The following is a 27,092-nucleotide window of genomic DNA, read 5'->3' as shown; positions in this document are numbered from 1 at the left end:
CCGCATGCAAGTATCATCCCCCGACATCACAAGTGCACAGCCACATGCTTCAAGGCGAAATTGAGTAAGCGGGCAATTGGAACGTAGTGATGTAGTGGAGATGAAAGTGAGTAAAATCAGTTTTAGTGTTGCCTTCTAGAGACTAATCTATTTGTAGGAGTGGAAGGGATGATCAACTGCAGTAATTATGATTGTTGTAAGAAGTCTTCCTTAGTTCCTTTTCCTTATCAGGAATTATCCACCAACTTAATCTTGCATGACCCCAACTCTAACGTGTGTGACCTCGAGAGGAGGAGTAAAAGTACAGTCCGAGTAGCGTTTTAACTTGCACAAGAGAAGGGTGTAGCAATTTCTGCCTGGTTTTAAGACCAGAGCCAGAGATGGATGGATTACAGAGCCTTCCTTTCTACTATACAGACATCGATGAAGTCTGCGAAGTGCCGACTGATCTCCAACAGACTTTTGAGTTATTCAAGAATTTGGGAATTAAGTAACACCCAAGGACAGCTTAGGTCTTCAACCTAATAAATCCTCCAACTGAATTCATTTTTCTGCCAAGGATCTACGATTTGACGTCTTGGTCGATTTTGAAAGATTCTGGACGACCAAAACCCCTGGAATTGATGGACACTTTCGATCAACACCCTTGGGCTTATTATTAACTCCTAACAGGAAAAGTTGATAGTGGAATTTTGCATATTCAAGGCAGTCGATGCCCTTGGCCTTGAAGATTAAACTACTGTCGGATTTTGGTGATTTAAAAGGAATCAGTGGTCCTCGAGGCCGTGGATGTAGTTGGCTATGGGCAAAAATGGGGCATGATTTCTTTCTTAGCAAAAGTTGCACCGTCATACAGCGCTTTAGGCGACCAAAAATGGACAACTGTCAGAGGATTCAAGAAAATGAACAATCCTTTAGCTAAATAAAAGCCAGTAGCTTAAGAAATTGGTAGAAGTCATTAAAACTTTGCGATTGTAGACAATTCGAGAAGATGGAATTACAAACTGAAGACCTGGACGAGGCTTTCTCCTCGGAAAAGGTTAGATTCAGATGTGAAAATTCAGAATAACCGTCCAACGAATTTGAGCTCGCAGTATTCCAAAGCTTCATGAAGGTTCCAGTATGGCGCTTTACATTCTTCAAATTCGTGAAAATTTGAACCACAGCCGTTGTCTCTTTTCACTAGGCAACATATTTTAATTTCGTCGAAGTCTTTTGTAATCACCGCATTTAAATCTTTGAAGGTCAATGACTCTAAGAGGAGACATGTCAGTTCTAAGTCCTTTGATCTATGAAAAATTTTGGAGTAAATCCAGACATTCAAGAAGCAGATGGTTTAGAAAGGTCTACAAGGTAAATTCTGACGATCCAAACCAATTGAAGCCCTCAGCATTTTTGAGGTGTCACAATTGAAGTAGTCCATTCAAGGGAATCGATGGCTTCCATTAAGATGTGCCCCTGATTTTCTCCGAAAAAAGGGGGTCTAAAGTCGGATGGATTTATAAAGATTTACGACAAACAGAGAGCAGTCTCCACATGAGAGAAAATTTCCTTGATTTCAGTAGGCATTGAAGAAATAACTGAGAAAAGATGAAAGGTGCAAGCAATGGAAGCAATGCCTGGAACATCCATTTGGAGCGGTTGAATGGGCGATCGTGAGCAAATTTTTGGCGATATTCTGAACTAAACTAAGCAATTAGACTTGGATAGAAAAACTTGAAAGTCCTCCGCCAAGAAGAAAATACACGACGATTCCGAGGTTTCAACTTACGTTGCAAAACCGAAAAAGTGTATAGAAGACAAATCTAAGACAAATTTGAGGCAGTTATTGGAATAAAGGTGTAACTTTGAGAAAAGAATAACACCAAAGTAACTCATTTTGGAGACATCATCTAACCTCTTAAAAGCTCAAAGTGGCTAGAAGGAAACAAAGTCCTTGGAACGGGCGGAGATTCTTCAATGAAATTTGCTTGGATAGGAAGACAATGGTGTATTTTAGGTGCTAAAACCCACATGTTTTATTGCACTACAGTCCTAGGAGTTGCTCAGTCTCCTAGACATTTTAAAATCAGTGTGGAATGGCCGATATCCATACGGTAGCCCCACTTGAAGAAACACCCATCCATCCACGAATCAAATCTTCATTAGAGTCGTTGAGTCAGAAGACAGACAACATCACCTCTCATCTGGTAGCTATCTTTCAAAAGGAGTAATTTATCCTATGTATACCTAACGGGCCAGCCTAGAAACAATGAATTGCCTTTGTGAACTGAAGACAAGCCTTCACGCTACTGAAATGGCAGTGAGTAGGTGAAGTCACCCGAAAAGTAAATAAAGTGACAGGTACGAAAAGTGGACTGAGATATTTCAATCTTGCCAAGAAGGTTTCAATGGACGTCGTTTATGTTAGACGGATGGAGTAGAATGGGTCACCAGTTTGTTATCCAGACGATTTGGAGAAGCGTTAAAATACGTTAGAAGTGCAAAACAATGAAAAGAGCCTTTGGCGTCTTCTACACCACCTTTAAACCTCTTATAAACATCAAAATTCGTCTCGATTTTACTAAACCTAAAGTTACCGACGTATATTGGGGCGAAAGGACAGTTGAATTGTGCCAGAGAACGTGCATGATTTCAATGGAATCATGAGAATAGGCATGCCGGACCTACTACTTGCTCTAAGGACTCGCTGAACTTCGGCGTAATTTTGTCCTTATCGGGTCTGTGATATTGTCATCGTTGGAACAGTGCTAACCCTGTCTAGTGGGTAGCTTTCAAGAATGGATATTATGAAGTTATTGGAGGGTTCTCACGCCACTGACGAAGTGCTGATCACTTCCCTTCCACGTGGACGCCTGGCTAGCACCCAAGTCTCCATCCAGGCATCATTTGAGGCCTTCAAAACCTCAAATCAGTGGAGGTAAAAGTCGAAACCGTTGTACAGAACAACTTCGACTTGCCCAGAAAGATGGACAGTGTTTGTCTCCACTGTGGACCTGAGGTTTTAATCACCATCCTCTTAACCACTCCTGTCAATGAGAATAAAGTAAAGCCACTCATTGTCTTGTCATCGTGTTTCCTGAAAGACCTTCACTTGGCTAAAAATGTACCATTTGCAGTGCTCTATTTAAAAGCTTAACGGTAACACCTTTTCCAGTCTTTATGCTTGATTTTGCTTTGAAAAGAATACTCTGTTTTACTGTCTGGAATGGTTCCAAAACTATTTAAAACTAATGCCCCTACCTTTATAAAACGTCATCTAACTTCCATTAAAAAGTTCAAAAAACAGGTTTTTTAAGCAATATTCAAAGCCCAGACTTACACTGTTGTGCGAAAACAGCCGAAGCCTTCCAAAGAATCCATGAGGTTTCGGCGAAAAGTTGAATCTCTGCAAGACAGTCGGATTAGCCGTTGACGTTGGCTGGGGTGACACCTCGCTGAGACACCGCTGTTTGGTGGAGGAAGCGGCAGATTTCGCAGAGGACGAGGTTGTTGTCGGTGTGGTGGTTATTGTTGTGGCAGTGCTACTGCTGCTACTGCTACTGGAGTTTGAGAGATCCATGGATGTTGCCTCACTTGCGTCGGTCGATGTCTAGCAGTGAGGCAAAGAGAAGAACGTTCATCCACACGTTCCATTACAGGTGTCTTTTCATTTCAATCAAATCGTGTTAATCCATCTATTCAATTTCATTTTCATCCTTTCGTCCATTCATTCTAGCTGCTATTGGCCTTTCCGTTTATCAATTCAGCCAACATGAAGTGTGGCATATCTGCTCAAATCCTACTCTAGTGGCTTCAGTAGTATGTTCAAACGAACTAAGTTTAAAGACTGCGTCTTTTGGGGATCGCGGTCAGCTCAAAGTAGCGCCAAGTGGATTCAGTAGTGTGTACTCCCTCAGCTGGTTTTGTAAGTCACAAATTTATTGAATGGCTTCTTTGATCCTGACACCCTCTTTTCATGTAAATAGTGGAGTCTACCAACCAACAAGTTTCAAATCACAGATAGTCGACATCCAGATGCTTTCTATTCAAATGTCCAGGAAGGCAAAATCAGTTTCGGTTGGTTAATTCCATTTCCTGAGTTCCCACTCTAATAATTTTAGCGTAAATGTATCCAAATCCACGCCTAGACATCCTTAAATCAGCCAAAAAGCAGCAGACAAATGATCACGCTGCATGTTGAGCGAACAATGAGTCGCCTCTAGGTTACCACAATGCTTGCAGTGGAGTGAATTGTAGAATGTAGCCATATTAACCACTTAAATTTGATTGTTTAATTGCCCATCAATTGTGCATAACTTTTTAATTGACAGTGAGTGAATTGTCATCGGATCGCGTCCAGGCCTCATGATCAACACCTGAGCTAATCAAATTCCACACTTAAAAGTATTCCATCAGATCCCCAAAACCACGAATGGGACCTACCGTGACGCTTCCTTTTGAACTGCAAGAAGGTCGTCGTTTTGTTTCCCTTACCGTGATAAGTTGTTCTTTCACCTCCACTGTTGTACTGAAAGCCTCACCGCTACTACCTAAGCGGGCGGTTTGACGTGCACAGAACTCAGTGAATACTGAAAAAGAATAAGTTCCACTTGGGCATATTAAGTAGAAGTTATTTTAACAAAGGAACAGGGGTAAAATAAAGCAACGGAACATTGAATGCGACTTTATACCAAGAATCCGCTAACAATGCAGGGCAAGCGAATTTTAAACCTCAGAAGCTATGGTAAGTGGGGAATAACCAACAGACATGTCGATTGACTGAGAGAGGCATTATGAAAGAGGTGTCAAGGTGGCAGTAAAATCCGCACTACGTAAACTGTGGCAAAGTAGAAGGTGTAGTGTTTTTCATAGGTTTGGCTATTCGAATTGGAAGGAGGGAGGGGGAATGAGGTTTCCTCTCTTCCACTTATAAGTGGATTGGAAGGTCTAAAAATGGCCAAATTGGCGAACATTTGGCTGAATGCAGACACATGAGGATTAGTGAAAGCAACAGAGTAGCAATTCAAAGGAATGGCAGAGAAGAAGGGAAGAATGTGATACGAACGTGTGCTCCTGGATTTGACGCTACTGCACCAATTTTTCAGGAGTGCACTTAAACAGAGCAGGGTTAAGAGAAGCAACGATTGACAAAATCAAAATAGTTTAAAATTTCCTTTCCAAAAGAGTGGAAATCCAGGGAAAATGAACAGAGAGAATTTACTTTTTAAAGTAAGCAAAATGTGGCTGCATTTCGCCATTTGCACACTTATATCCCCCACCGCAAACAAACAAAGGACTGGGCACATAATGGATGGATGAGTCTGGGTAGACAAATACGGGAAGGAAGGACTAATAGATGGGATGTGTATCTGCAAGAGGTCCAAGGAGGAAGGGAAGGCTGAATTCTGCAGCAAACGATTGAATGAGGTAGTGATTTGGTTTCGGACTTAATCATTAACTTGTTAAATCAGTGATGGATGGACGATACAATTAACTAACTGAGCATGAAAGATGAGTTGGATGTGACAAATAAGTAGTTTTTAATTACTTCTAAAACTATCTGAATGAGACGGGTGCATACTACTTAAATCGATATTAGAAGTACCGGAAACAGTATATATCAAAGTTGAAGAAACAATTACAACATTATTCAGGTTCATACTTGGAAATCTAGAATTACTAACTCAGTAGTAAGTCAGTTTGATCATCTGTGATAAAACTTAGTAACTACAGTAAGGGCATTTGTGTATTTTTGTTTCTTGCCCTACGAGTCACATGCTTGCTTCCACTAAACGTTTTGTCTCTAGGACCCCAGAAAAAAAATCCTATCCTAACCACCTCCCTCTCTTTCATATACTTTCCCGCTGTCTATTCCACTTCGCATGTGATGATCATGTGAGTGTCCTGCGCCAATGAACGGGCAAGGTGAGAAAAAACTACTTTAAAAAAGTACTATGAGGCTACGGAGGAGGTGGGGAAGATTAATACGGAGATTTATAATAGTATCATCCTTTCTCTCATCTTGAAGCGCATTTTATATTTGTAGCCTTATCAAGTCAACTTCGAACCGCCTAAATGAACACTTGAAATAAATCATCACAATTCAATTTCACCTTCGAAGTAGTCAGAGAACCCAGGTATAATAATCGGCCTAATAGAGTGGAGAAAGATGGAATTACCAATTTACTCAAATCTTATGACCAAAAATAAGAATACAATGTCAAAATCGACAAAAAAGAAGCTTTTCAGAAGGAAAGGAGATTATGTTATACTGCAGGAATTAAGAGCTTATCATAATACCGGGAAGTGGTCATCCAAGTAGGGAAAAGAGGAGTTAATCCTCACGTTTTTGGAGCCTATTTTTGGAAGATTAAAGTGACATTTGTGAGAAGCTAATTAAAAAATGTTGTTACCAAGACAAACGTGAAAGCAAACGGAAACTGAGAAAGTAGATTAATTTCAAATTTGAAGAGATGAGCAACCAATCACAAACGAGAACCATTACTGCCCAATCAGGAGCTGGACAAACAACGATTTTGAATTTGAAGTAATAAAAGGAAAGTAGAAGTTTATTTTTAAATGACATTTTGCTCAACATTCAATCAATACGGTGCCTAAAAAGGAAAAAGGGGGAATAAAATTAAAATATATCTCTTAAGATTAAAATTTCCTAGTCGTAGGCAAGTAATGGGCGAACAAATCTAAAATTCTGTGGAAATCGAGGCGAATAAGATAACCAGTCATGTCTCAGGACATCTACAACCATTAGATCAAAATTCGCGCTCAACTTCCAAAGGTTACCCTAATTAGCCAATCAGAGGGGGACAGGAGGCACTTGACCTACCAGTAGTAGCATCAACATCCGTAGTGTGAAGGTAACAAGGTGGTGCATTAACTGGAATGATAAGCTCCTTCCCCTGGGGAATCGAGGGCAAATGATGATTAGCTGTGCGGTAGCCTTCATCCGGGGTAACAGAGTCATCCGGAGAGAGGTGGGGGCCGGATAACTCCGAGAGATTCTACGAAGGTTTAGAAAAAGAATTAACAGGAGGCCAGAATGTGAGAAAAATAGTTTATTTTGCTAGTTTAACCAGATTGACAATCTTTGATTGACATCTTGAATTCAGCAGTTGGTTTTGTACGGCAGGCTGCCAATTCAAGCCAACTTAATACGATCGGAGTCAGTGTTTGTCCAGACAACCTCCCCTACCACAAAGTCAGTCCAAATTATTTGTATGCAAGGAAAATGTTAAAAACAGCAAATTTTAATCAAACTACGGATGAGGAGTTCAAGGATTCGTAATTATGCGTTATGAAGTGTCCGCTTGCTGGATAATTCACCGACGACGCAATGAAACAGGACAGGCATGGACGTTCTAGTCCAATTCCTGTTCAGACAAGTCGAACACCTGAATTCGTCATTACCACGGGAAGAAACTGCTAGACAGGATGAATGCGACTTTTGCACCCTGATATTTGCTGTTTTATTACCCAACTTCAACATTCTCCGTTAGGCCTAAACGATACTCGTTATTCGGGCACACCGTTTACTCATAGGGAAAAAATAACAGTCTGACAGACAACTGACATAGTCCAGGGGTTACCAAAACACCGATTTTGAAATGGAACAACACCCGAGTTTAGAGACGGAGAGGAAGTTTTGGTGGAGTCAGTCACACGTATCCAAAGGCAAGGTAAAAAAACCTGCTGCACCCTTGGATCTACCACACCCTTTGATCTGGTTAACACAGTAGAAGCTCCTCCAACAATGCCCCACTTGGGTTTAAGTGGAAGGCTTTAGATCACCGGCCGGAGAGGAAAAGTGGAGGTCTTATCAGTCAAGCGTCAAATTTACTCGACCCCGAAATTGCATCTCCTTGTGGTGTGATTTTTCCAAGTGTACAAACAAGTAAATTAATCTGACATATTGTGTAATAACTTTTTCAGAAGCTTCTGTTATGACGGGGGAGCGCAGACGCCGGTTTTCTGGACCTTGAGATGCGTAAGATTTTTTTTAAGAGAAGGAACAAATCACTTGCTCAAAACTAAAAAAAAAGCACATAAGACTATTTACGATAAGTGCTAAAAAGGCATCTACAATATGACGTGATCGGGCAAACCTAGCCTATTACCGACAATTTCTGATCAGCGCCGCATCAAAGTGGTTGAGAAGGCTCAATTCTTTGGCTTGTCACACCTTATTGCCGAAGTGAGAGACAAAGAAGAAGTAGTAAATGACAAAGAAGAGGGGGAAATATTTGGGAAAAATCGTCTTTTTGCATCATAAAAAACGCAAATATTTAAAGAGCTTGGTTTTCGCTAATCAAATAAGCTTTTACTCTACGCATAAACAAGCTACTGTTTTTCTGCAAAAGAAAATCAAAAAAGTCGTGTTCATCCATAATTTGGTTTTTAAGCGTCTCCAGCACTCCCCAAAGTTGTAGCAAGCCAAAAGTCGTGCTGGAAGAATACATTACTTATTAATATGTAGAGAAATAGTGAGGCTAGTGGTATGGCCCGAAGGCCCACTCCGCAGAGCGGAAGTCCAACCTCCTGGGCTTGGAGCGCTCGCACACTTAAACAATGTCATGTTTTTATAAAAAAACCTCTATCAACTTAAAACCCTCTAATGACAGGATTTCTGTCGATGCGACGTATGGAAAAAAATGTCTTAAAAACATTGGTATTGGTTTCCAGTGAAGCGAATGTTTGCGCATTGCTATGTTTACCACCGGAGTCACAAATATGTGGTATGTGCGTTCTCTACCGCCGTAGGGTAAGCGAGACTGCCCCAAATCGCGAGTGACAAACAGATTGATGGGAGTTCAAACCCATAAAAGATTGCAAATGTTCTCGGCCTGAAGGGTAATTGCATATTTTTGTTGGTAAGCAGAGGTTGGTTTGGTTAGGTTTGGTGGTACCAGTACTGGTACCAGATAAGAATGATACGATATCGTCGAGGCTCTAGTGCACGAGCCAAAAGTAAAACAGCTGCCGGTTAGGAAACGGGGTAGTAGGTACTGCTCAGTCCCTTAAGTTTCGCCATAAAACCGACCAGAGTTTGACAACAAAAATACTACTCATAAGTCATCTTTAGAGGGAGAAAAAAAACGTTTAATCGTTTTTCTAGTACATAACTAGAAGATGATTGGTTTCATTTTGGACAAAAAAAGAGGGACAACAAAACAAGAGTGGACCTTAATATGTATTTGGGTGGTCCAGACAGTAAAAGTGTCTAATTCTGAGCTCTAACACCGCACAAACAAAAAAGATTCTAAAACAGTATTTTGCACAAGCTACCCCATGGGTGAAAAAAAAACGAAAAATCATTCAAACCAAACTTTATTTGGCTATACGTTTACTTACTTAGATACAAGTAGTAAAACGGCTGAGATTCTGTCGACGACCCAACGGTGAAATTCACCATACCAAATAGCCAAGACAACAGTCACTCTATTTGATTTCCCAATAACAAACAAAAAAGCCCGAGCAACGGATTTCAAACTTAGCCTAAAATGCTCTTTTGTTGCACAAAAAATGAAAAACAAGTATGTTTCTGCCCAAATAAAATTTGTTTTAATTTATTAATGTAAATAAACGCGCTTGGTGGGAAGGGACAGCCTCCAACTTCAACCAGGTTTGGGGGGGGGGGGGGGGGGGGCGTGTTGGTTACAGGTAGGCTACACCAATGGAATTCCCCCATTTTAAGGTCTAGAAGTATTTTACATGTCTATGTACTAACGAGTAGAACTATTTTAAGGGAAAAATTTATTTGTGGAAGCGGATTGGAGAAATGGTACCAGTGAATCCCTCGTGGAAAATCTAACCCACCAGTCGGCATAAATAGTTGCAAAGGCTGCGAGAACCTGCCCAAGTAAGCTCGTTCACTGTCAAGACCTCTCATGGGAAAGTGTCGACCACTGCGAATTCGAATGACTTGACATTTTAACATGACGCCATTCTAGACTCGTTATTGTGCTATTCTATACTCACACAAGATCTAGGCGTCACATATATGTGACAGCGGCGGCAAGTGCGTTCATGGACCGTCTCGTGGTAGAAAAACTCAGGTTTATATAGCTTAGCTTTTCTTTTAGCCAAGTGCGACTAAGCTACGACATTTGGAGCAAATTTTACTCACAAAAAGCCATTAAAGTTGAGTAAAATTACATCACCTTTGAACTAAGAAATAAAATCTCAGGAAGAAGTTCAACGGTCGGACTGCCCAGCTCTCCCCTTTCATCCCTCCAAACCAAGGAAGTGATGGATCATTCAGTGGACTGCGTTTTAAATTACCTTATGATAGATAAAAAAAGAGGGAAGAAATCTTATCGATTTGGGATTGAGCAGGCGCTACAGGCTTCACCTTCACTCATCCACTAGAGGAGCCACATACTCCCTCTGCACTAACTCCGGAGTGTTAGAATTTCGTCAGACCGTCCGCGTCCAAACAGGAGGTCTGATGACTCATATCCGAGGTGACTTTTAAAAGAACCGACGGGCAAGAGTCAGGCAGACAGTACTGGCCTTTACAAAATGGGAGTGAAGGTTGCCTTTTTAATGCCATCACTTAGGTTGCCAGACCGATGATTGAATGGAAAGATAGACAAAGAAATGAATGGAATTGCCAACGTTTCACGCTGCAAACTTTTAGGCAGGACCGAGCCAGCAGTCCCCTATGTGGTGCGGTCATGTCCCGTCTGTCATTCATTCCTGGGAGATCACGTGATCCTGCCATAATACAACAGCCACACGGAGGCCGATATTGGGGATTAGCATTTGCCTCCCCTTCCACTCAACCCTCCGTCCTCCATTCGTACCGCTGATCACATGATTGTTTCCTCGGGGGTTTATTTATTGATGCAGTGCGAAATTCTCGACGCGTTTTTTCCCCTGCCTTCCTTTTTGAATTCCGTGAAGACGTTATATCACCCTCAAAGGGGTCTAGGAATTGCTTCATTATCAGTGCACGAATACACCTAACCCTCAGTCCATTTTTCTAGTTACAAATCCATTTATCTGTCCAACCGTCTGTTAACCCGATCTATCCATTTGTCCACGTATTTCTCCAGCATCCATCCTGCCACCCTTTATCTGTCCAACCAGCAACATATTCATGTGCTTTCCAATGACACCATTCCAGATCCATCTTAGTACCTTCAGCTGAATTTCAGGAGTTGCCTGAATTGCGACCGATTCCTTTAAGACATCACAAAATGTTGAAATGCCCTTTCCTTGAATTATTCCAGATCGTATAATTAAATACTCATATTGCTTAAGGTCGGGGTACATGGTTTAGCCAGAACAGATTTTAAATGTAGCGCATCAGGCAAGTTAACTGGACGTACCACGTGGATAGGTAAAAAAAAAAAAACAACATAGAAGCCATAAATGCTTGTGCATGCCGTTTTGTTTTGTTTCCTTTGAAAATTGGATAAAAAGAACCACCGAGGGAGGCAATTTCAGATGTTATTGTTCGGCTATGTGATCCCCCTTTTGTCTTCCCAATGAGACAATTCAGGTGGCTGCCAGTTTTACTTTTACCTAAAATTGTTTTATCCTCAGGAGTAGACAATGAAACTTTAGCTACCTCTACCGCTGTGCCATTCTGATTTCTCAACTATCTATTGGAAGCATCTAATACCAAGGAAGGACAATCTTCGTAACTTTGAGAAATGTTAGGGGAACGCGGAGGATGAGACAGTAAAGCTAAAATCTTTCCACCGATAGACTATGTAATAAGACCGTGTGAGAATAATGTAGGTTGCTTCCAAAAGAGCAATTTTCCCTACTACGCCTTCAAAAATTGCACCACAAAGGTGACAAGCCCCATTCACACCCATCGGGTTTAACGCAGGCTTTACATGGTGTAATTTTAAGAGGACAGGGAAATGTTACACAGAGCAACAATTGAAGAGAGATGCTTTAAAACACGTGTGTACTTTTTGATCACCTGATGGATTGCGTCGTTAAGTCTAGCGCAATTTCATATTTCGATGAAGGATGCTTCTATGCGGTGTCTATCAGGCTCTACTTCCCTGCGCTCAGTTATCCACCGCTAATCTCTTCGTACAGCCACTCAGTCCGGATCCACTCGACCTTTGATTTGTGCATTCATTCGTTCGCTCCACCATCTACTCATCAATCTATCCCTCCCACTTACTTTTTCATCCAGCTGTAGACCAACTTCAGTAGTCACGCAACGAATTGCGGAATTTCACAGCCTTTTTTCATCTTGCCACTCAAGTTTCTTTACTCCGAAGCTCTCTTGCTATTTGGGAGGTTATACCTAACTGGACTGTGATGTAACATATGGACTGAGTGCATATACGGCGGTATCAAGATTAGAGAGACCGTAAACCTGTCGAGATAATAGACTCCGCGGTTGACTTCCACTCTTGACAAATAATTTCCCAATGTTAAAGGCAGTGCGTTTCACCCGGCGTTCTTCTCTTTCCGTCGATAAAGTGGGATGATTCTTGATTTATTGACCAATAGGGGAAGTGAGAATTGGATAAAAACCTATGTATTTACTCATCATGGGCAAGAGGGTGTTAAGCAAAAACATTCCATCTCGAAAAGTGGCTATCTGGATCAATGGGTTGATGAGTGAATGAATGTGTCGGAAAAGCAGAAATGAGTCAAAGACAGATGAAATGATGTGTGGGCATGTGGAGAGATGCATTAGTTAAGGAAGGGACGGTAAAATAGATTGCCAAGTGGGTGGATTAAAGGGTGGATGAAGAGAATTGAAGTGGATAGACGGATGGATGAGACATCAGATGGATAGATAGGTCAAAGGCGAGCAAAGAGGCGGTTAAATGGGAGATTTGTTTAATAGATGAGGAAAATGTGGCCATGACTAAGTAAATGAATGGATCGAGAAGGGAGGCCAAAGTGGAAGCACAGATCGATTATGCTGAATTATTCAAAACTGCTAGGTTTAATGTTGCGGTGCTAAAATTCCGCTATTAATTAAGGTATCATCGTTGATCCGGTCCCACTTCCCAGCTTATTTGGTATCTACTGCAAAAGAGGTTATCAAACACATCAAACAAACATAAGCTCTGTTTTAGTGGCCAAGAATACGGTGCATAGGTGGCGAACCTAGGATCGGATGGTTTTGTGGATAGAAGTGAAAGATCCTACGACACTAAAGTTCAATCGAATCCTCAACTCAAGGTATCGGACTGGGTGCAGATGTACTTCCATTGTGACATTCTTGCGGGATTGGTGAATACGGGAAGCCGGTATAGACAATCAACCAGTGAGATGGAACAAAGACAGAGAGGAAGATGAGGGCTACCAATGGCGGCCTGGACATTGGCAGTGCTGATATCCTACCAAATTAATCCTCAGTATTTCACCACCGATTGCGGCCAAATTAAATCAGCTAGTCTACTGGAAGTACTTCCTGTACGTTTTTTGAAAAGAATAATATCAAAGTCAACCGGAGGCAGGCAGTGACCAAATAGAGGGTCATTTGCATGCTCCAAAAACACATTTGCACACAAACACGTAGGCTTGATCCACCTTCCAGACGCCTCCGCGACTGAACCCAATAGGAGACTCCACCGCTTTTGTGCTGGCACTTTCAAAACACTCGAAGACTGTCTGTCGCTCTCCCTCTCTCTCTCTCTCTCTCCCTGTAAATTTACAGTTCTGTATTTATGTGAAATGACTTGTAGTGATTTTCAGTCACACCTTTAGTTCTCAATTAATGCAAATACTTTTAAGTAATGCGATTACTTTAATCCGAGGCCCCAAACACCACCTCCCAAATTAAAGCCTTGAAATCCATGGCGCAGAAGTCGCAGAACTTCGTGGACCTATCTAGGAGTAACGATTGACTAGGTTTGCAATACCCTCCATCCCTTCGAGCACGGATTGCTTTTGTGGATTCACAGACTCCATGGATAGTGAGGCCCAGATAACGCACCTTCTGTCTCCCCTTCCATACTACCAGAATTTTCGTGCTTCCACAACAGAATTATTTATGTCGATGGTAGACGGCCGACATAAAGTAGACCAGCCGATTGTTCATGTTGGATAAAGAGGTAGGTGCACACGGAATCGATGTAAGAATGATAGACTTGATAAGTGTATGGGAAGTTTGAGGGACGGGTGGAGTTAGGACAAACGAGTAAATGAAGGATTTGAAGAATGGAAAAAATCTAGAACAGAAGGATGGACGAAGAGACAGAAGGGCAGAATGATGTGTGCGTGGTTAAAGAGATAGCCAAATGAAGATGTAGGTGGAAGGGAGAATCGGCAGCTAAAGCCAGAATGGATGAATGAGAATGGATTAAAATGAAATAACAAATGGAAGGTGGGATAGGTTAACAAAGTAATAGATAAGCTAGTGGAAGAAGTAATGGGCAGATGAGTAAATGGATAGATAGGTGGCTAAATCTGGGATAGGGTATTGGGATGGAGGAGTGGATATATGCATGAGTGAAAGGATAGATAGTTGAAGCGGCGAATGACTGGGTGAATGGATGAGATTGCTGGCAACCAAGCATAATTTGAACTTAACAATCCATTCGCAACTTCCGGTGATCTACGATTAACACTCGTCCTAATTGTACAAAGCATTCCCAGCGTTTTTACAATTGACATCCCATGCTCAAACAGCCTGGTGGGATGTGCCTGACGCATTTCACTCCTTTTAAAGATTGGTAACATCTTTCACAGAAGATTCAATGAAGCCTGACGTTTCTTCCTAGCTCATCCGGGTTCTGTTTACCAAAATATGGCACCTGTTTCGACGTCCGATGGCGTGAGAACACACAATAGGACGTTTGAAACTACTCTATTTATAGCCCTTTAAGAAGTACATTGAATTAAGACCAATAAAACAATTAATTTAGCTTAAAATATGTCCCTATTTATAAACATAATTTTTGCAAGTTAAGCAATGAACATGATTATTTCCGCCTAAGAAATATAATTAGCTACCTAATCGTGAGTAATTGAAGAATTGGCCTACAAGGTATCACATTTTCAAAATGAAAATAAAAGGATGGAATCTTTATTTCTCCGTTTTCGAGAATTTTGAAGCCTTATTGGACATTACAGCAACTCATCAAAGACTAATGGCTAAAATGTAGCCAATCACACTACTGGGTAGATAACCAATCAAATATCAAAAGTCAATTAAAATACGGAATTTCAAATGACTGATTAATTTGACTGAAATATGCAAATGAGTACATTTGAATCAACCACACTCAGCGTCTGACCCTGATATCCTAACCACTCATCAACCAAACAGGTTTACAAGAGTCACTTTGACGGCATTCCCACACGCCATTCCATTGCACCGTAAATAATACTGGAACCCGAGGACAAGTGTTTATTTAATCAACAGACGATATTTCCGTCTGTTTGTTTACTAGCCATTGAAGGAGGGCTGATCGTGTATTTAAGTACATCTTTTCGACAGAGATTCCCTCGGTAAACAACTGCCATTTAGTTAGCTCCACCTTATTCATAACTGCTTCGCCAAGACGTCAAGTTCCACATCGCCAACTCGATGCGCCTGCTGGACGGTTCGAGAAGTCAATAACTTGAGTTGAAAAGGGATCCATTGCTCAGCCTATAATCACATGCTGTGAAGGTCATCCTGTTCTGGAAAGGTCTAGGATCGGTGACAGACATTTTAATGAGCCCCTCTCCATACTATCCAGGAAAGGCTTGAAGTGGACAAGAGTGGGAACCACCTTTTGGCAAGCGTGTTAGAACGAAAGGTCTCGATGCTCATTTTCCCTTTTTGAGTAAGTGTAAATTTTGGGACCTTCTATGCAGCTAAACTAGCAACGGTAGTAGATAACAAAAAAGAAGGAAATTCACGCAACCTTTAATACCTAACTGGACAACACTCCCATTTCGACCGGCAAACAACAGGCATCAACTGATCACAAAAGTTTGTGGAGCACAAACAAGTGCGAGAAAATCTACTCCATTGATTGTAGAGGAGGGAAGTTCTGTTCGCCCAAGGCAACATCAGATCTCATATTGCCATACTAGAGCAAATCTGATCCACGAAGCTCCGTGATCTGCTTTGGAATGAAGAAGGGATGGAGATATCGCGTTGCCCTCAACCTCGCTCTCATCCTTCCTACTATTGCAATGATTTTTGTCAACGCCATGTGTTTGTCACCTCTTCTTTGGCACCAGCAACAGGCAATCACATGACCATGCGCAATGTAGAACAGGTGGAGGAGGTGACTGCCGGTGGGTTTGTGCTCCTAAACCACAACTAGCCTCCCTATCCCACTGAAGAAGAATAGCAGAATAGAAAACGAAATATTTGTAAAGGCTTCTACAGTTCTTTGCTTTTCACAACGAAAAAGGTGAACGCAAAAGAAGCCAATTACCTCAAGTGGCTTAATAAAACGAACCAGGGGAACCACTCAACCGTCTGTTTGATGTCCAGGCCTCCAGTATGCCACTTAAATGAGTAGTCTAAGATGTAAATCGACAGAGTGGCATCCTTCTTCGTTGAAGATCAAACAGGGTGTTTTTATGGAATCGGCGAATGTGGCTACACTCGATACAGGTGAAAACACTGCACACAAAAATAAGTACGTCTTACAAATGAATCCCAATGCATCAATGAAACAGACTACTGAAATGAGCAAAATGGCAATATAAGTAGGTTAAATGAAGTAAAAGTTTGTTTAGTGATGATTATTATTTCCCATCTTAAGATAGACCCGATTCATTTTAATCAACAAGAGGGGCGGACGAAAAGACGGAGCGACTACAGCCCACGAACATGTTGAATGCGCATTAATCAGTGCTCTGCCTGCACAGGTATGCAAAGGCGTGCTCGTTTATTTGCGTACAACCCACCAACGGGAAATTCAACTTGACTGCTTAATTCATGTGGCCTCTTTGAAAGACGGATCATTAATGAATTGGAACAGAGGGATGAATAGACAGATGTGGAATGAGTTCGATAGACAAATGTATGGTACCAATGACTCTCCTTTGTACACTTTGTTAAGAATTATTATCCAAGAAACTTCAACAAAAATCAATTCATTCCTTTCTCACTGATCAAAGTGACGAGAATGCTTGCTCGAGTTTGATTAAGAAGGGGAGTAATTACATTTGGAAACCCACAGTCTACTTTCATCTCCCCTACCCAGCAGTGGCTTACATGAAAGCGGCGTTTGTGTGTGTGTTAGTGTGAGTAGGCAAAACAACACCCCTGGCTCTACTTGGCAAGGTCACTTAGAGCAGCAAAATACTGCAGCGAACACAAAAAAAGTTACGACAGTGGTAGTGACCAGTAGATGCCGGCAGCAGTCCAATTAAGCTAATTTATGGCCCTCCAGTCAGAGCTTTAGATTGCTTTTCTGTGGACTGAGGACACCGGAAATGGCTTGAAACCCAACATGCTACTCATTAGCACAGATGTAGGAAATAAGTAGGATTGATGGTTGGCATACCTATGCCTCTATTGGCAATTTTTAGTAAGAAATGGACGATTTCAAAGACGAGTGGTGATACGAACTGCTTATTACTACATTTTTATCGTGGTCACTGCTCATGAAAGACCCACTTCAAACAATAAGTGGGGTGTATTACTCACTAAAGTATGCTCAGGAAATAAGTAGACTGGATGCATGAAGATAAGGATGAATGCACGGAAAACCGTGGTAAACTTCTAAAAACGCTTATCAAAATAGGAAAAGAATAATTTGAGGGTTCTTTTTTGAAAAAGGAGGGTTCAGAGTGGGTTAAAAATTCTATTTCATTGCATTGTTTGACTTAACACTAAAAAACAAGTTCTGGACCTATATACAAAGTGAAGTCAAACGGCATTGCCTCATCTGAAAGCACTGCGTCAAAAGCCGCATTTCAAAGTCTCATATAACGCACATGAAGATAGACGAATCAAATTACCAATTAGGACTTGGTATTATTCCTGAAGATCTCCTTGTATTGAGTTTCCACTTCCGCACCTCACGATCCTTCCACCTAGCCCCCTCAGATCCATCAGTCCATAATGCACCCATTTAGCTATTCACACCCAATCTGTCTATTTACCCACTTACGGATTTATAATTCATCCACTCATTTATTCATGGCTCATTAATCTGTCCACCCTAAAATCATCAGCTTATTCATTTATCCATCCATCCCTCAAACAAATCGTCACCCACATGCTCATTCATTTATTATTATCTGAACCATCTGTCCAGTTGCCCCCATTCTTGCATTCATCTATGCGCCCATTCACTTAGTTTCGAACCCAGCAACCACTCGTGATCCATTCATCTACAAATGCATTTCTAATTCATCTATCAATGATTCAGGGGTCTTTTGTTCCCGTTATGTCTAGCTAATTACCCGACCATTCACGGACAATGCATCACTTCGTCTGTTTATTCAATGCCCGAAAAGCATACCCATGTACCATGGATTCATTCATCCAGCTCTGGTTCACATTACACTGCACCTACTTAAGTCGGCTATCCACCTCGCGTTTGAAAAACACCAAGAAATTACGGTAAAAATACCTTCCTGCAGAGACCTTTCGCGTGGCAATAACCATTGATAACAGCGATACTTCATCATACCGCGTAAAAAATACAAAAGAATGCATGTGGAGATTCCTACTGCACTGAACATAAAACCTCTTTGCCCCTAGGGTAAGACCTCACTCGCTATGGGAGCACCATTGTTTTAACCGTAGGACAAAAAGAGAGGCAATTTCATGGTGGAGGCAAATGTGATTCATAATTTGGGAGAAATATGAGAAAATTTGGTAAATGGCAATTTTATCTCATTCAACAAATAAAAGAATGCAAATGATAAAGCCGCCCTCGTTTATTTAATGTATTTTTTTACTGATGGGACGCTGGGAGGGGAGCAAAAGCGGGGGATATCGATCAGAAAACGAAAAATCGATATCTGGACAAAGTTATCGATTTATCGCTGATTCCTTGTGGTGAAGGCGTGAGTAAATAATTAACACAACTCGGACCTGCCAGCTTATCACCGAAATTTAAGTGGAAATCCCTGAAATAATTTGGGACTTTAGGACAAATTATAATTTACAATTTTCAGAGTAAAAATGAGATAAATCTCATTTAATTTTCAATAAAATCGTTGCTAAGACTAAGGCGAGATAGAAAGTCTCTGCGAAGTAAACAAAAGATTAGAAGGGATTGAGGAAATATTTCACAGCCAGAAGTACATTTTCTTTTTAGAAGGGGCAATAACCACCATATTTCTTATCTAAATGGGACGATTTAGGCCTTAGAAAAGTTTCCTCAGTTCGAGTTGCTCGTGGCCATTGAAACCGAAAACAAAAATACCATGGAATACAATGGAAAAATGTAATAAATGGGACAAGGAACTGATACGTACAATATCGTGGAAACCGTTCATCCCGTTTACTCTAGTGCCTCCATGCGTTCGTGTACATGGAAGACAATGCAACGACTGTTAGCCAATTGCAGTGGAGGTAGTTAACAGTCTCGTCTTCTGATTCGCTGAGGGGCCGCACGGCCCTGTGATTGGTTACTAGCGCATGAATCACCTAAGCCTTGTCATATCCCTCATTGGTCTAATAGCGTGCGGCTCTTTCAAAAATGGCATGCACGTGCACGTGTGACTTGGTGCCTGGATGAGGGCTTGCGTGGAGCAGCTTGGGGTACCTAGATTTTTTTGTTGATCAATTTTGACACGTCCCAGAGTACATGACTCGACAAGTGCGATTGCACTGATCGTATGAAGAGATGAGACGTAAGAAGGGAACGGCGTGACCCTCTCCATTACACCCAATTATTTTTTCGAGTGGGGTAATTTGACAGCTGGCAATGGGAAAGGGCGCGATTTGAAAATACACCATGATTAAGCTGCTGTTACTGTTTAGTTTCATTGAGAATGCCCGTTGAGCCTAAAAGCGATATGGATGGATAAGTGGTCCGATTTATGGCCAATTTATTTGTCAAGATTGGGAATGCCGTCTTCTTTCCCTCAAGCCCTCTCTCATCACTAATAACTTTAATCTTCTCTTCACCCATTGCATTTTTTACCTCTCGGTTTAGGTAAATATTCCGTTTGGTTTTCGAAAGGCGTTCTTTTGCGTTGCGCCCCTCATCCATGATGATTGGATGCTGGCAAGAGATGGAGCTACTCCAATTCATCACTCCAGGGCAGAGATTAGGTTCCTAAAATGCTTCTCAGTCTGCTGACTCAGACCGAATAGGCCCCACGTTCCTGGTTTACCTTTCCATTCTCTCGCTGTAGAACTATAGCTCAGCTTGCTGCACTGTCTTTTCATTGAGATAGCATATGTGGAGGAAAAGCTTAAGCCTTATCGTATAAGTCGAAAGTGGAATCGCGATGGAATCTGTGTTTGGCATTGTTTTTACTGCAATTGGTAGTACGCTTCAGGTTCGTCTATACATGGTAGGGACAGTGATGGATCTGGGGAAATGGTTGAGAGCGCGAGGTCCAAACGATCCGCAAAATCCGGACGAAGCAATTTTAAGGAAATCAAAACATGAACAGACATCTCCATCACAACCAGTTAATAAAGTAAACGACTGCATAAGTATATCACAGAACCCAACATTAGCATAATCCCACATATATCCCACAACGAACACTACTTAATTCATCTATCAGTAGCGAGCACATTACTAGTCGTAAGAAATTTACAACCATGATCAAAAATAGCGCCACAAAGTTTACTCACATGAATCAGTGGTGAGCCATTGGTGCTGACGATCATTTGTGCAGCTGGAAATTGGCATCAGGCTGCCTGATCATGTGTCATGTGGCAAAGATGCCGACATGCCTACTGACAGGTGATTTGTGCATCCAGTACACGCTGGGGATGTCACATCCCTGTGATGCTCTCCTGTATCTTTCAGGTCGATGTCGGCATTTTGATGAATCAGTTAGTCACTCATCAACGAACAAGGCAAATTTGGAGCACCAGAACTATCAGCTAGTGGATCAGTTACCTCTAGTCGCATCCTTTCCAACTGGTGCACACTTCCACCTCGTGCTTTATGCAACTGTCAATGTTAACAAACAGGTGTTGACATCGCCTCAGAGGCGGTGGATGGAGAAACAGATCCTGGAGGCAATCCCCCCATCCTTCAGAAAATTAAAACCACCAACGCTTCGACTTAAGTACTAATTTTTGCGGTCTTTAATGTACTATGCGGTGAGGACTCAACACAAATTTTTTCGTTTTCCCGATATTAGCGCTTGTGAAGCTGATTCACCCTCTTCCTCTTTTCTTGACCCCTTCTTCACCAGCAGGCTGGTAGTGCTTCCTTGCAAAAAAAAATCTACTACCGCATCCAGAGTCGAGAAGACAATTCGGTAGCACCTCGTACTGGGGACCCAGATCGTGCCGACACCACATTTATGGATGTATTTCCCACCCCTACCGTTTGGTCTACTTACATCCACCGAATGGAATCAGAAACAAGCATCGCTGTTCCACCATAACAACATACGGGCTGCCATGGCGTATACCGTCAGCCCCTTTTTTAATTAATGAATTACTGATGTATTTTGATGTCTTGTCAACTTTGTTAGACCTTCGAAGTGATTTGGCATCAATTTTGACGAGTGATGGTTGCAGGATAGAAAAAATAAGCAGAGACAAGTCTAGCACCACTCTCCTTTCATTGTTTACAGACGGTGTGGACAAATTCTGAACGATAGCCATGAAATCAGTTGCTCAAATAGGGAACTGAATTTGTCTCCAACGGTCGAGTATGGAGCACTATAGGCGGAGGTAATGGAGAGCCATCATTCCCATTGGTCCAAACCAATTTTAAATGGCTTTTGCTTTCACCATCTTTGGATGGATGGGTAGATAAATAAGAGAAGGTTGATTTAATTCCTTCGTTTTAAAACTATGCCATGTCCCGGCTGCATTCAGTGGCACTTCTTTCAATTTACCGATGATATCTTTAGTAGTTGTCACCTCCCGTTTTCTAAAGCAGATGCTTCCCTAGAGGAGGGATATTTCTCCCCTCCTTCCAAATCAACCAAATCTAATATTACGTTTCCTTCAAATGTGAAATAAATTATTCTTAATTTTGACATTTTTGCCGCACAATTAAATGACATACGTCAAGCACGTCAGTTGGGTCTGGTGACGCACTGATATGAACTTCAACCTCGACACAATCCCAGCGTCCTGTAAGGACATTTAATCTCCCAATGGAAAGAGTATTCACGATGCCATGGACGAGGCTAAATTCGTTGCTCCTGGAAGTCCTCCAATCACCCTTATGAACGGGTTAACAAAAGTCGCCTCTACTTTCATAAAATAAGCAGCCATTTACTCTTTACCAATATAAAAAGCAAATAAAGAAGGAATGGTGGTACTTTAGCAATGAGAAGAAGAGCACTCCTTTCTCATCTTTTACTTTTAGCTTCTTCGTGTCGACTTTCTACTCTACCCGAAAAATGATGCCAATTGAATTACTTTTTCACGAGGGTTGTAGTGACGCTACTTCAGGGCGATTTTATTGGCGTTCTTCTCAGTGTTTACTTACGTTTCAGCCTAACTTGGGAGCTACGCGGTTTTAATCCACCTGTGCAATACAAAGGCATCATCGCTTTTGATTCGGCACTTATTTTACTGGGACCTTAGTTCCATCCACTCGTCGGTCTCGCGACTACTTTTTTACGTGAAGAAAAGAAGTCCTTTTTACAATTGAGTGATATATGTCCAGCCGTGAAATAAAATGAAGGATGTGCCTTTGTCGAATGGATTGATTTAGGGTGCAGACAAAGAACAGTGATCTGGACGTTGTTGTTATTTAAGTGCATACTTGAACTACGCGGGCTGCTTGTACTTCCACTTGGCCACATGGTTATAGCAACGGCCCCAACCTGCCCCTCCTGAACAAGTAGTGCGACATTACTCAAGTCCAGAAGTGGCACATTGGCGGTTATCAGAACCCTCTCCACCAAATTATTTCACCCTCAACCTGCTCTTACTACTCATGGTTTAGTTATTCATTTTTGACTCTCAGTTAGCGTCCTGTTTGAACATTTATTTCACGGCTGTTCACCTCTCCTTTGATCGTGAGCTCGTGCGAGGGACATGTGGTGAGGTTCAGGCATTTTACACCACCTCCGAAGTGGTTGATGGAGAAACAGACCATAGATGTGACTCCTCAAAAGTCAAAAACGCATTGAGTGTGTATTTTTACAGTTTCCTTTCATTTTGTGGAGGATAACTAATAGCATTCTGGCATTTGTAGGTGGTTAGTGAAAATTCACTCATGATTACTCATTTCTGATTCCTCCTTTAGACAGTTAATGGCTACGCGATATCGTCAAAGACTAACAACTTCATCGTTGGAGCATTGAAGAATGTCGGAGTTTTTGTCAGTTTGATTCACTCCACCAGAGGCATTCTAGTCAATATTGACGGAGAGGTCATTGGCTCAATGAGGTGTGTGATGGAAACCCGGTTCTACCGCGGTAGGACAGCGAGAGTAGAGGGTTTCATCGCCACCATGACCTAGATCTTACAGGGGTGCCTGTATCCGATCAGGGCAATTTGAAAGAGTAGGGTAGCAGGGTTGGGACCCAAATAACCATTTTAAGTGGATTTTAGCGTTAAAACAATTGGAGCAAATCATTTAATGGGCTTCGAGTTGAATTACGCGGAAATGGCTGCGGGAATCGCAATAGATGGACGGGTGGATAAGAGACGGATGAATGGCATCTGACTCTAGTGAAGTCCCATTTCGTTCTGATATCCTTGTGAAACAATCAGGGCCCTCTAGAGCAGAGGGTGGACTCATTACATTCACTACTGGCGTCACACCCGATTTTAGGTGTGTTCTTCATTAACTCATGCCATCAAGTTTTATTGGAGTGCTGCCTGTGGAAATGGACTAATGGGTTCATGTGCTACTGAAGATCGGAATAAGTAGGCTGAGCGCAAAATAATGATTAGTTGACAGGTAGGTTAACACGCAAGGGAGGTAAAACTAACAAAGTAAAAGGGTGTAGAACCTCAATGCTCAACTGGTATACTGCTAGACTGCAAAAGAAACAGCCAACACTGTCATAACCCACCCACCCCTAGGCCTCACAGAAAAGTAAAAACCGAAGGAGCGAGGGAGGGAGTGAGTGATATGTATCCATACAGAGATGTAACAATTGACGTTCACCCTTATTCGTTGGGGGTTGGCTCCAGAGTAGCAAGCAGGAGTAGAATTGCTAGGACACTAATGATCCCTGCGCCTAAAATATACCTAAGGGAAGGCAAAGAAGTGGAGAAAAGGGTTAAGCACCGGAATGACAGGTAAGAGTAAGTAGCGACTGTAGACTGATGCGTTATATGCTAAGCAAAATAGGTATGCGGGTAAACAGGCAGGCAGAATGGAATCAAAAGCCATACAAGGCAAAAGTGAACAATACGCCGGGCGCGAAATGGAGGACGGAGGTGGTGTGATGACAGGTGAGGAGGGACACTTCTTAAATCCCACGAAATTATGAATTTTAATGAGGGCAATTTGCGTTTGACCAGCAAAGAAGACAAGAATTAGGAAACCAGACATTACTGGAATAAGATAAAAGGTAAAAAAGGATTTCCATGAGTGACCTATACAGCCAATTGTGATAAAAAACAGACAAGGGTATCAGTCAGAGTGGTAAGCATAGGCTACAAAGACGATTAAGGAAATAAAACAATCAGAGTAGGTAGAGGCACTACTGCAAATGGGGCATTAAAACATTTGGGCACTAAATGATGTTATAAAGTCAGTTTGCGTCAGTTCTTAAATTTAAGACGACCGATACTTACAGCCACAAGGGGATGTGGAGACGTCTTATGACATTCACCTCGACATGTTCCAGGAGAGACACCACTATCCTAATAGCGGTGTCACGAAGGAATGAATTGTTGCCGCAATGTTGTTTGGCTGTAAAACCCCTCGTGGAGGATTGTAGAAACTGGAGAATATGCGGGTGTAGGCGCCGCCAAACGCTACGAATCTTCAATGCGAAAAAAACAATCGAAAGCAGGCAACTAGGACTGTCAGTAATTCCTGATTTGACATCAACGACCCTGCACGAAAATACGATTTATACAAGCTCGTATGATGCCAAATTTGACTGGAAAAGGAGATGTCACTGACTGGTAGCGAGTGGGATAGCCGACTGTACATCATGAAGCCAATTTTGTGGTTTTTATGTCACGACAAAAGCCAGTGACAGAAAGGAGAGGTAGTATGGTTTAGGATAGAGACCGTATCAGAGAAGGGAAACGAAAAGCACCGCAAGCACATTAATACACTTTGACGATCGGTCGAATAGAGTAATCCGAACACGTGTCACATATTTATGACGCTGACAGTAATCGTACCCAACATCCTTAAATGACACTGAATAGACGTTGTTGGACAAACCATAAAAGGAGGCGGAAGGTAGACCTTCAAAAATTTGGATTCGCCTACTTGAGTCTTCCGAAATTGAAGATTTGAACAATCATTAAACCAAATTGACCTCTTCAGCTACTGGACAAAAGGATGCCTACAATTTGCTAAATTTAGGAAGTATCCATCGAAAAAAGAAAGAAACTGTCTATAGATGACTTGAAAAAGCCCTCAATTCAAGGAGCTAAAGTCGGGTGAGCAGAAAACATCGTGCTATTTTTTGGTCCGTGCGTGACCGCAGATAGTCTGGTTCTCTTTCAGCTTCGCAATTATCTCCGGACAATCACAGCAAAGATCTAACCACTTGTTACAACCTCAAACATGGGGAAGGCAGTATATTTTCTTTTTGCGTATAGACCTCCACGATCAGCCAGTAGGCGGATAGTTATGCTCTCACAAGACATCATCGGACCGCGTACACAATACTACTGCGATGCGGAGGGGAGAGAGGTAATGCGTCATTTTCGCCCTCCCTTTCGTCCGGTGATTTTTTGCCAACGCCAAACAATTATCACATTTTCTTTGGCACCAGCATTGAACACTCACATGGTCGTTTGCCAAGTGGAGCAGATGGAGGTGGCTACCGGTGGGTTCGTGGTCATAATTCACAACTAGCTTGTATCACATTGAAAAATAACTACAGAGTATGGAACCAAGTGCATGCAAAGCCTTTCTGCCATTTCTTCCTGCTTTTTTTCCATTTTCTCACAATGAGTGTTGCTTCACAATCGCCTTCGTGAGAAGAGAACAAGCAGAATGGTGAAGATGCCAATTACCGCAATTGCTAAGGGAACCACTCAACCGAAAGACTTGCAACACAAAAGGTATGAGGACTCTTTCTGTCGCTCAACAAATCTGAGACAGTGAAAAGAATGAAGCTATCCTGTATTTACTTAAGCGCTTTTTACTGTCGGTAACCTGAGTAAGGGCGCTAGAGCAGGATGTGTATCGATGAATCGTCCCCTCCTGGCGGTGAAGGCACAAGCCAAAGAATGGCAAAACTCGGATCTCTAAACTTATCACCAGACCTAAAATCAAAATGCCTAAAATACTTTAGTGGTGCGGGAAATCTAATTGAATGTTCAACTAAATATTTGCCAAAATTAGGGATTAAAAAGTCGCTGCATTTTGCAAAAGACTTCACAGCTAGAAATTCAGCTATTCATACAAAAACGTAAGATTGCAAGAATCGTTATTTAAATGCATTCATTTGGATCAGAAAAGTTCGGTTCGACCTTGAGCACCGAAGCGTAACAAAACAAGGGGAAAATATTAAAAAAAGGAAAAAATTGACAAACTCCCAATACGTACTTTGTTGAAGAAACCGCTCATTCCGTTCTCTCGAGTGCAGGTACCCTCTTGTTTTCGCAGGTGTGGGTGACAATGCAGAGGCCTTAACCCACCTGTAGCGAAGGCAGCAGTCGATCTCGACACCCGATTGGTTGGGGTAGTACGCGGTGGTGTAATCAGTTGGCAGTGCTTGAACCAAACACACCTTGTCATGGGTCTGGTAGTAGGCGGATCCTATAAAATCGCGCACCCCTGTTCTCGCATTGGCTGGCCACTCAACAACAAGGAGTTGTGCTGGAGGGCGGAGGGTACCTTAAACACACTTGGATCGCCTTTGTGCGCTTCAGGGCGCAAGAAATTGTGGAAGGA

At 41.9% G+C, this 27,092-nt stretch overlaps 2 protein-coding genes across 2 annotated transcripts in view; both read right to left on the bottom strand. All coding sequences in view use genetic code 11, as the record gives it.

Annotated features, from left to right (window-relative positions):
* Positions 1 to 543: 543 nt before the first annotated feature.
* On the bottom strand, positions 544 to 9,934 carry EGR_07463 (hypothetical protein; the record flags this gene model as incomplete). Its single annotated transcript, XM_024496712.1, has 8 exons — positions 544 to 799; positions 1,071 to 1,289; positions 2,814 to 2,905; positions 3,323 to 3,592; positions 4,426 to 4,571; positions 6,827 to 7,001; positions 7,838 to 7,974; positions 9,814 to 9,934. The coding sequence occupies 8 exons, from the start codon at positions 9,932 to 9,934 to the stop codon at positions 544 to 546; spliced, it is 1,416 nt and encodes a 471-aa protein (XP_024348852.1).
* Positions 9,935 to 24,169: 14,235 nt separating this feature from the next.
* Positions 24,170 to 27,092, bottom strand: part of EGR_07462 (Lysophospholipid acyltransferase 2) — a gene marked incomplete at both ends in the record, with an annotated part of 32,439 nt that continues 29,516 nt past the window's right edge. The window contains 3 exons of the mRNA XM_024496711.1: positions 24,170 to 24,251; positions 24,803 to 24,993; positions 26,745 to 26,940. Coding sequence (XP_024348851.1) covers positions 24,170 to 24,251; positions 24,803 to 24,993; positions 26,745 to 26,940 — 469 coding nt within the window. The remainder of the gene's footprint in view (positions 24,252 to 24,802; positions 24,994 to 26,744; positions 26,941 to 27,092) is intronic.

Source organism: Echinococcus granulosus (genome assembly GCF_000524195.1).
Source record: "Echinococcus granulosus chromosome Unknown EG_S00078, whole genome shotgun sequence".
NCBI lineage: Eukaryota > Metazoa > Platyhelminthes > Cestoda > Cyclophyllidea > Taeniidae > Echinococcus > Echinococcus granulosus.
The sequence above is the reverse complement of the archived record's forward strand: the minus strand, read 5'-3'. Positions and strand labels throughout refer to the sequence as shown.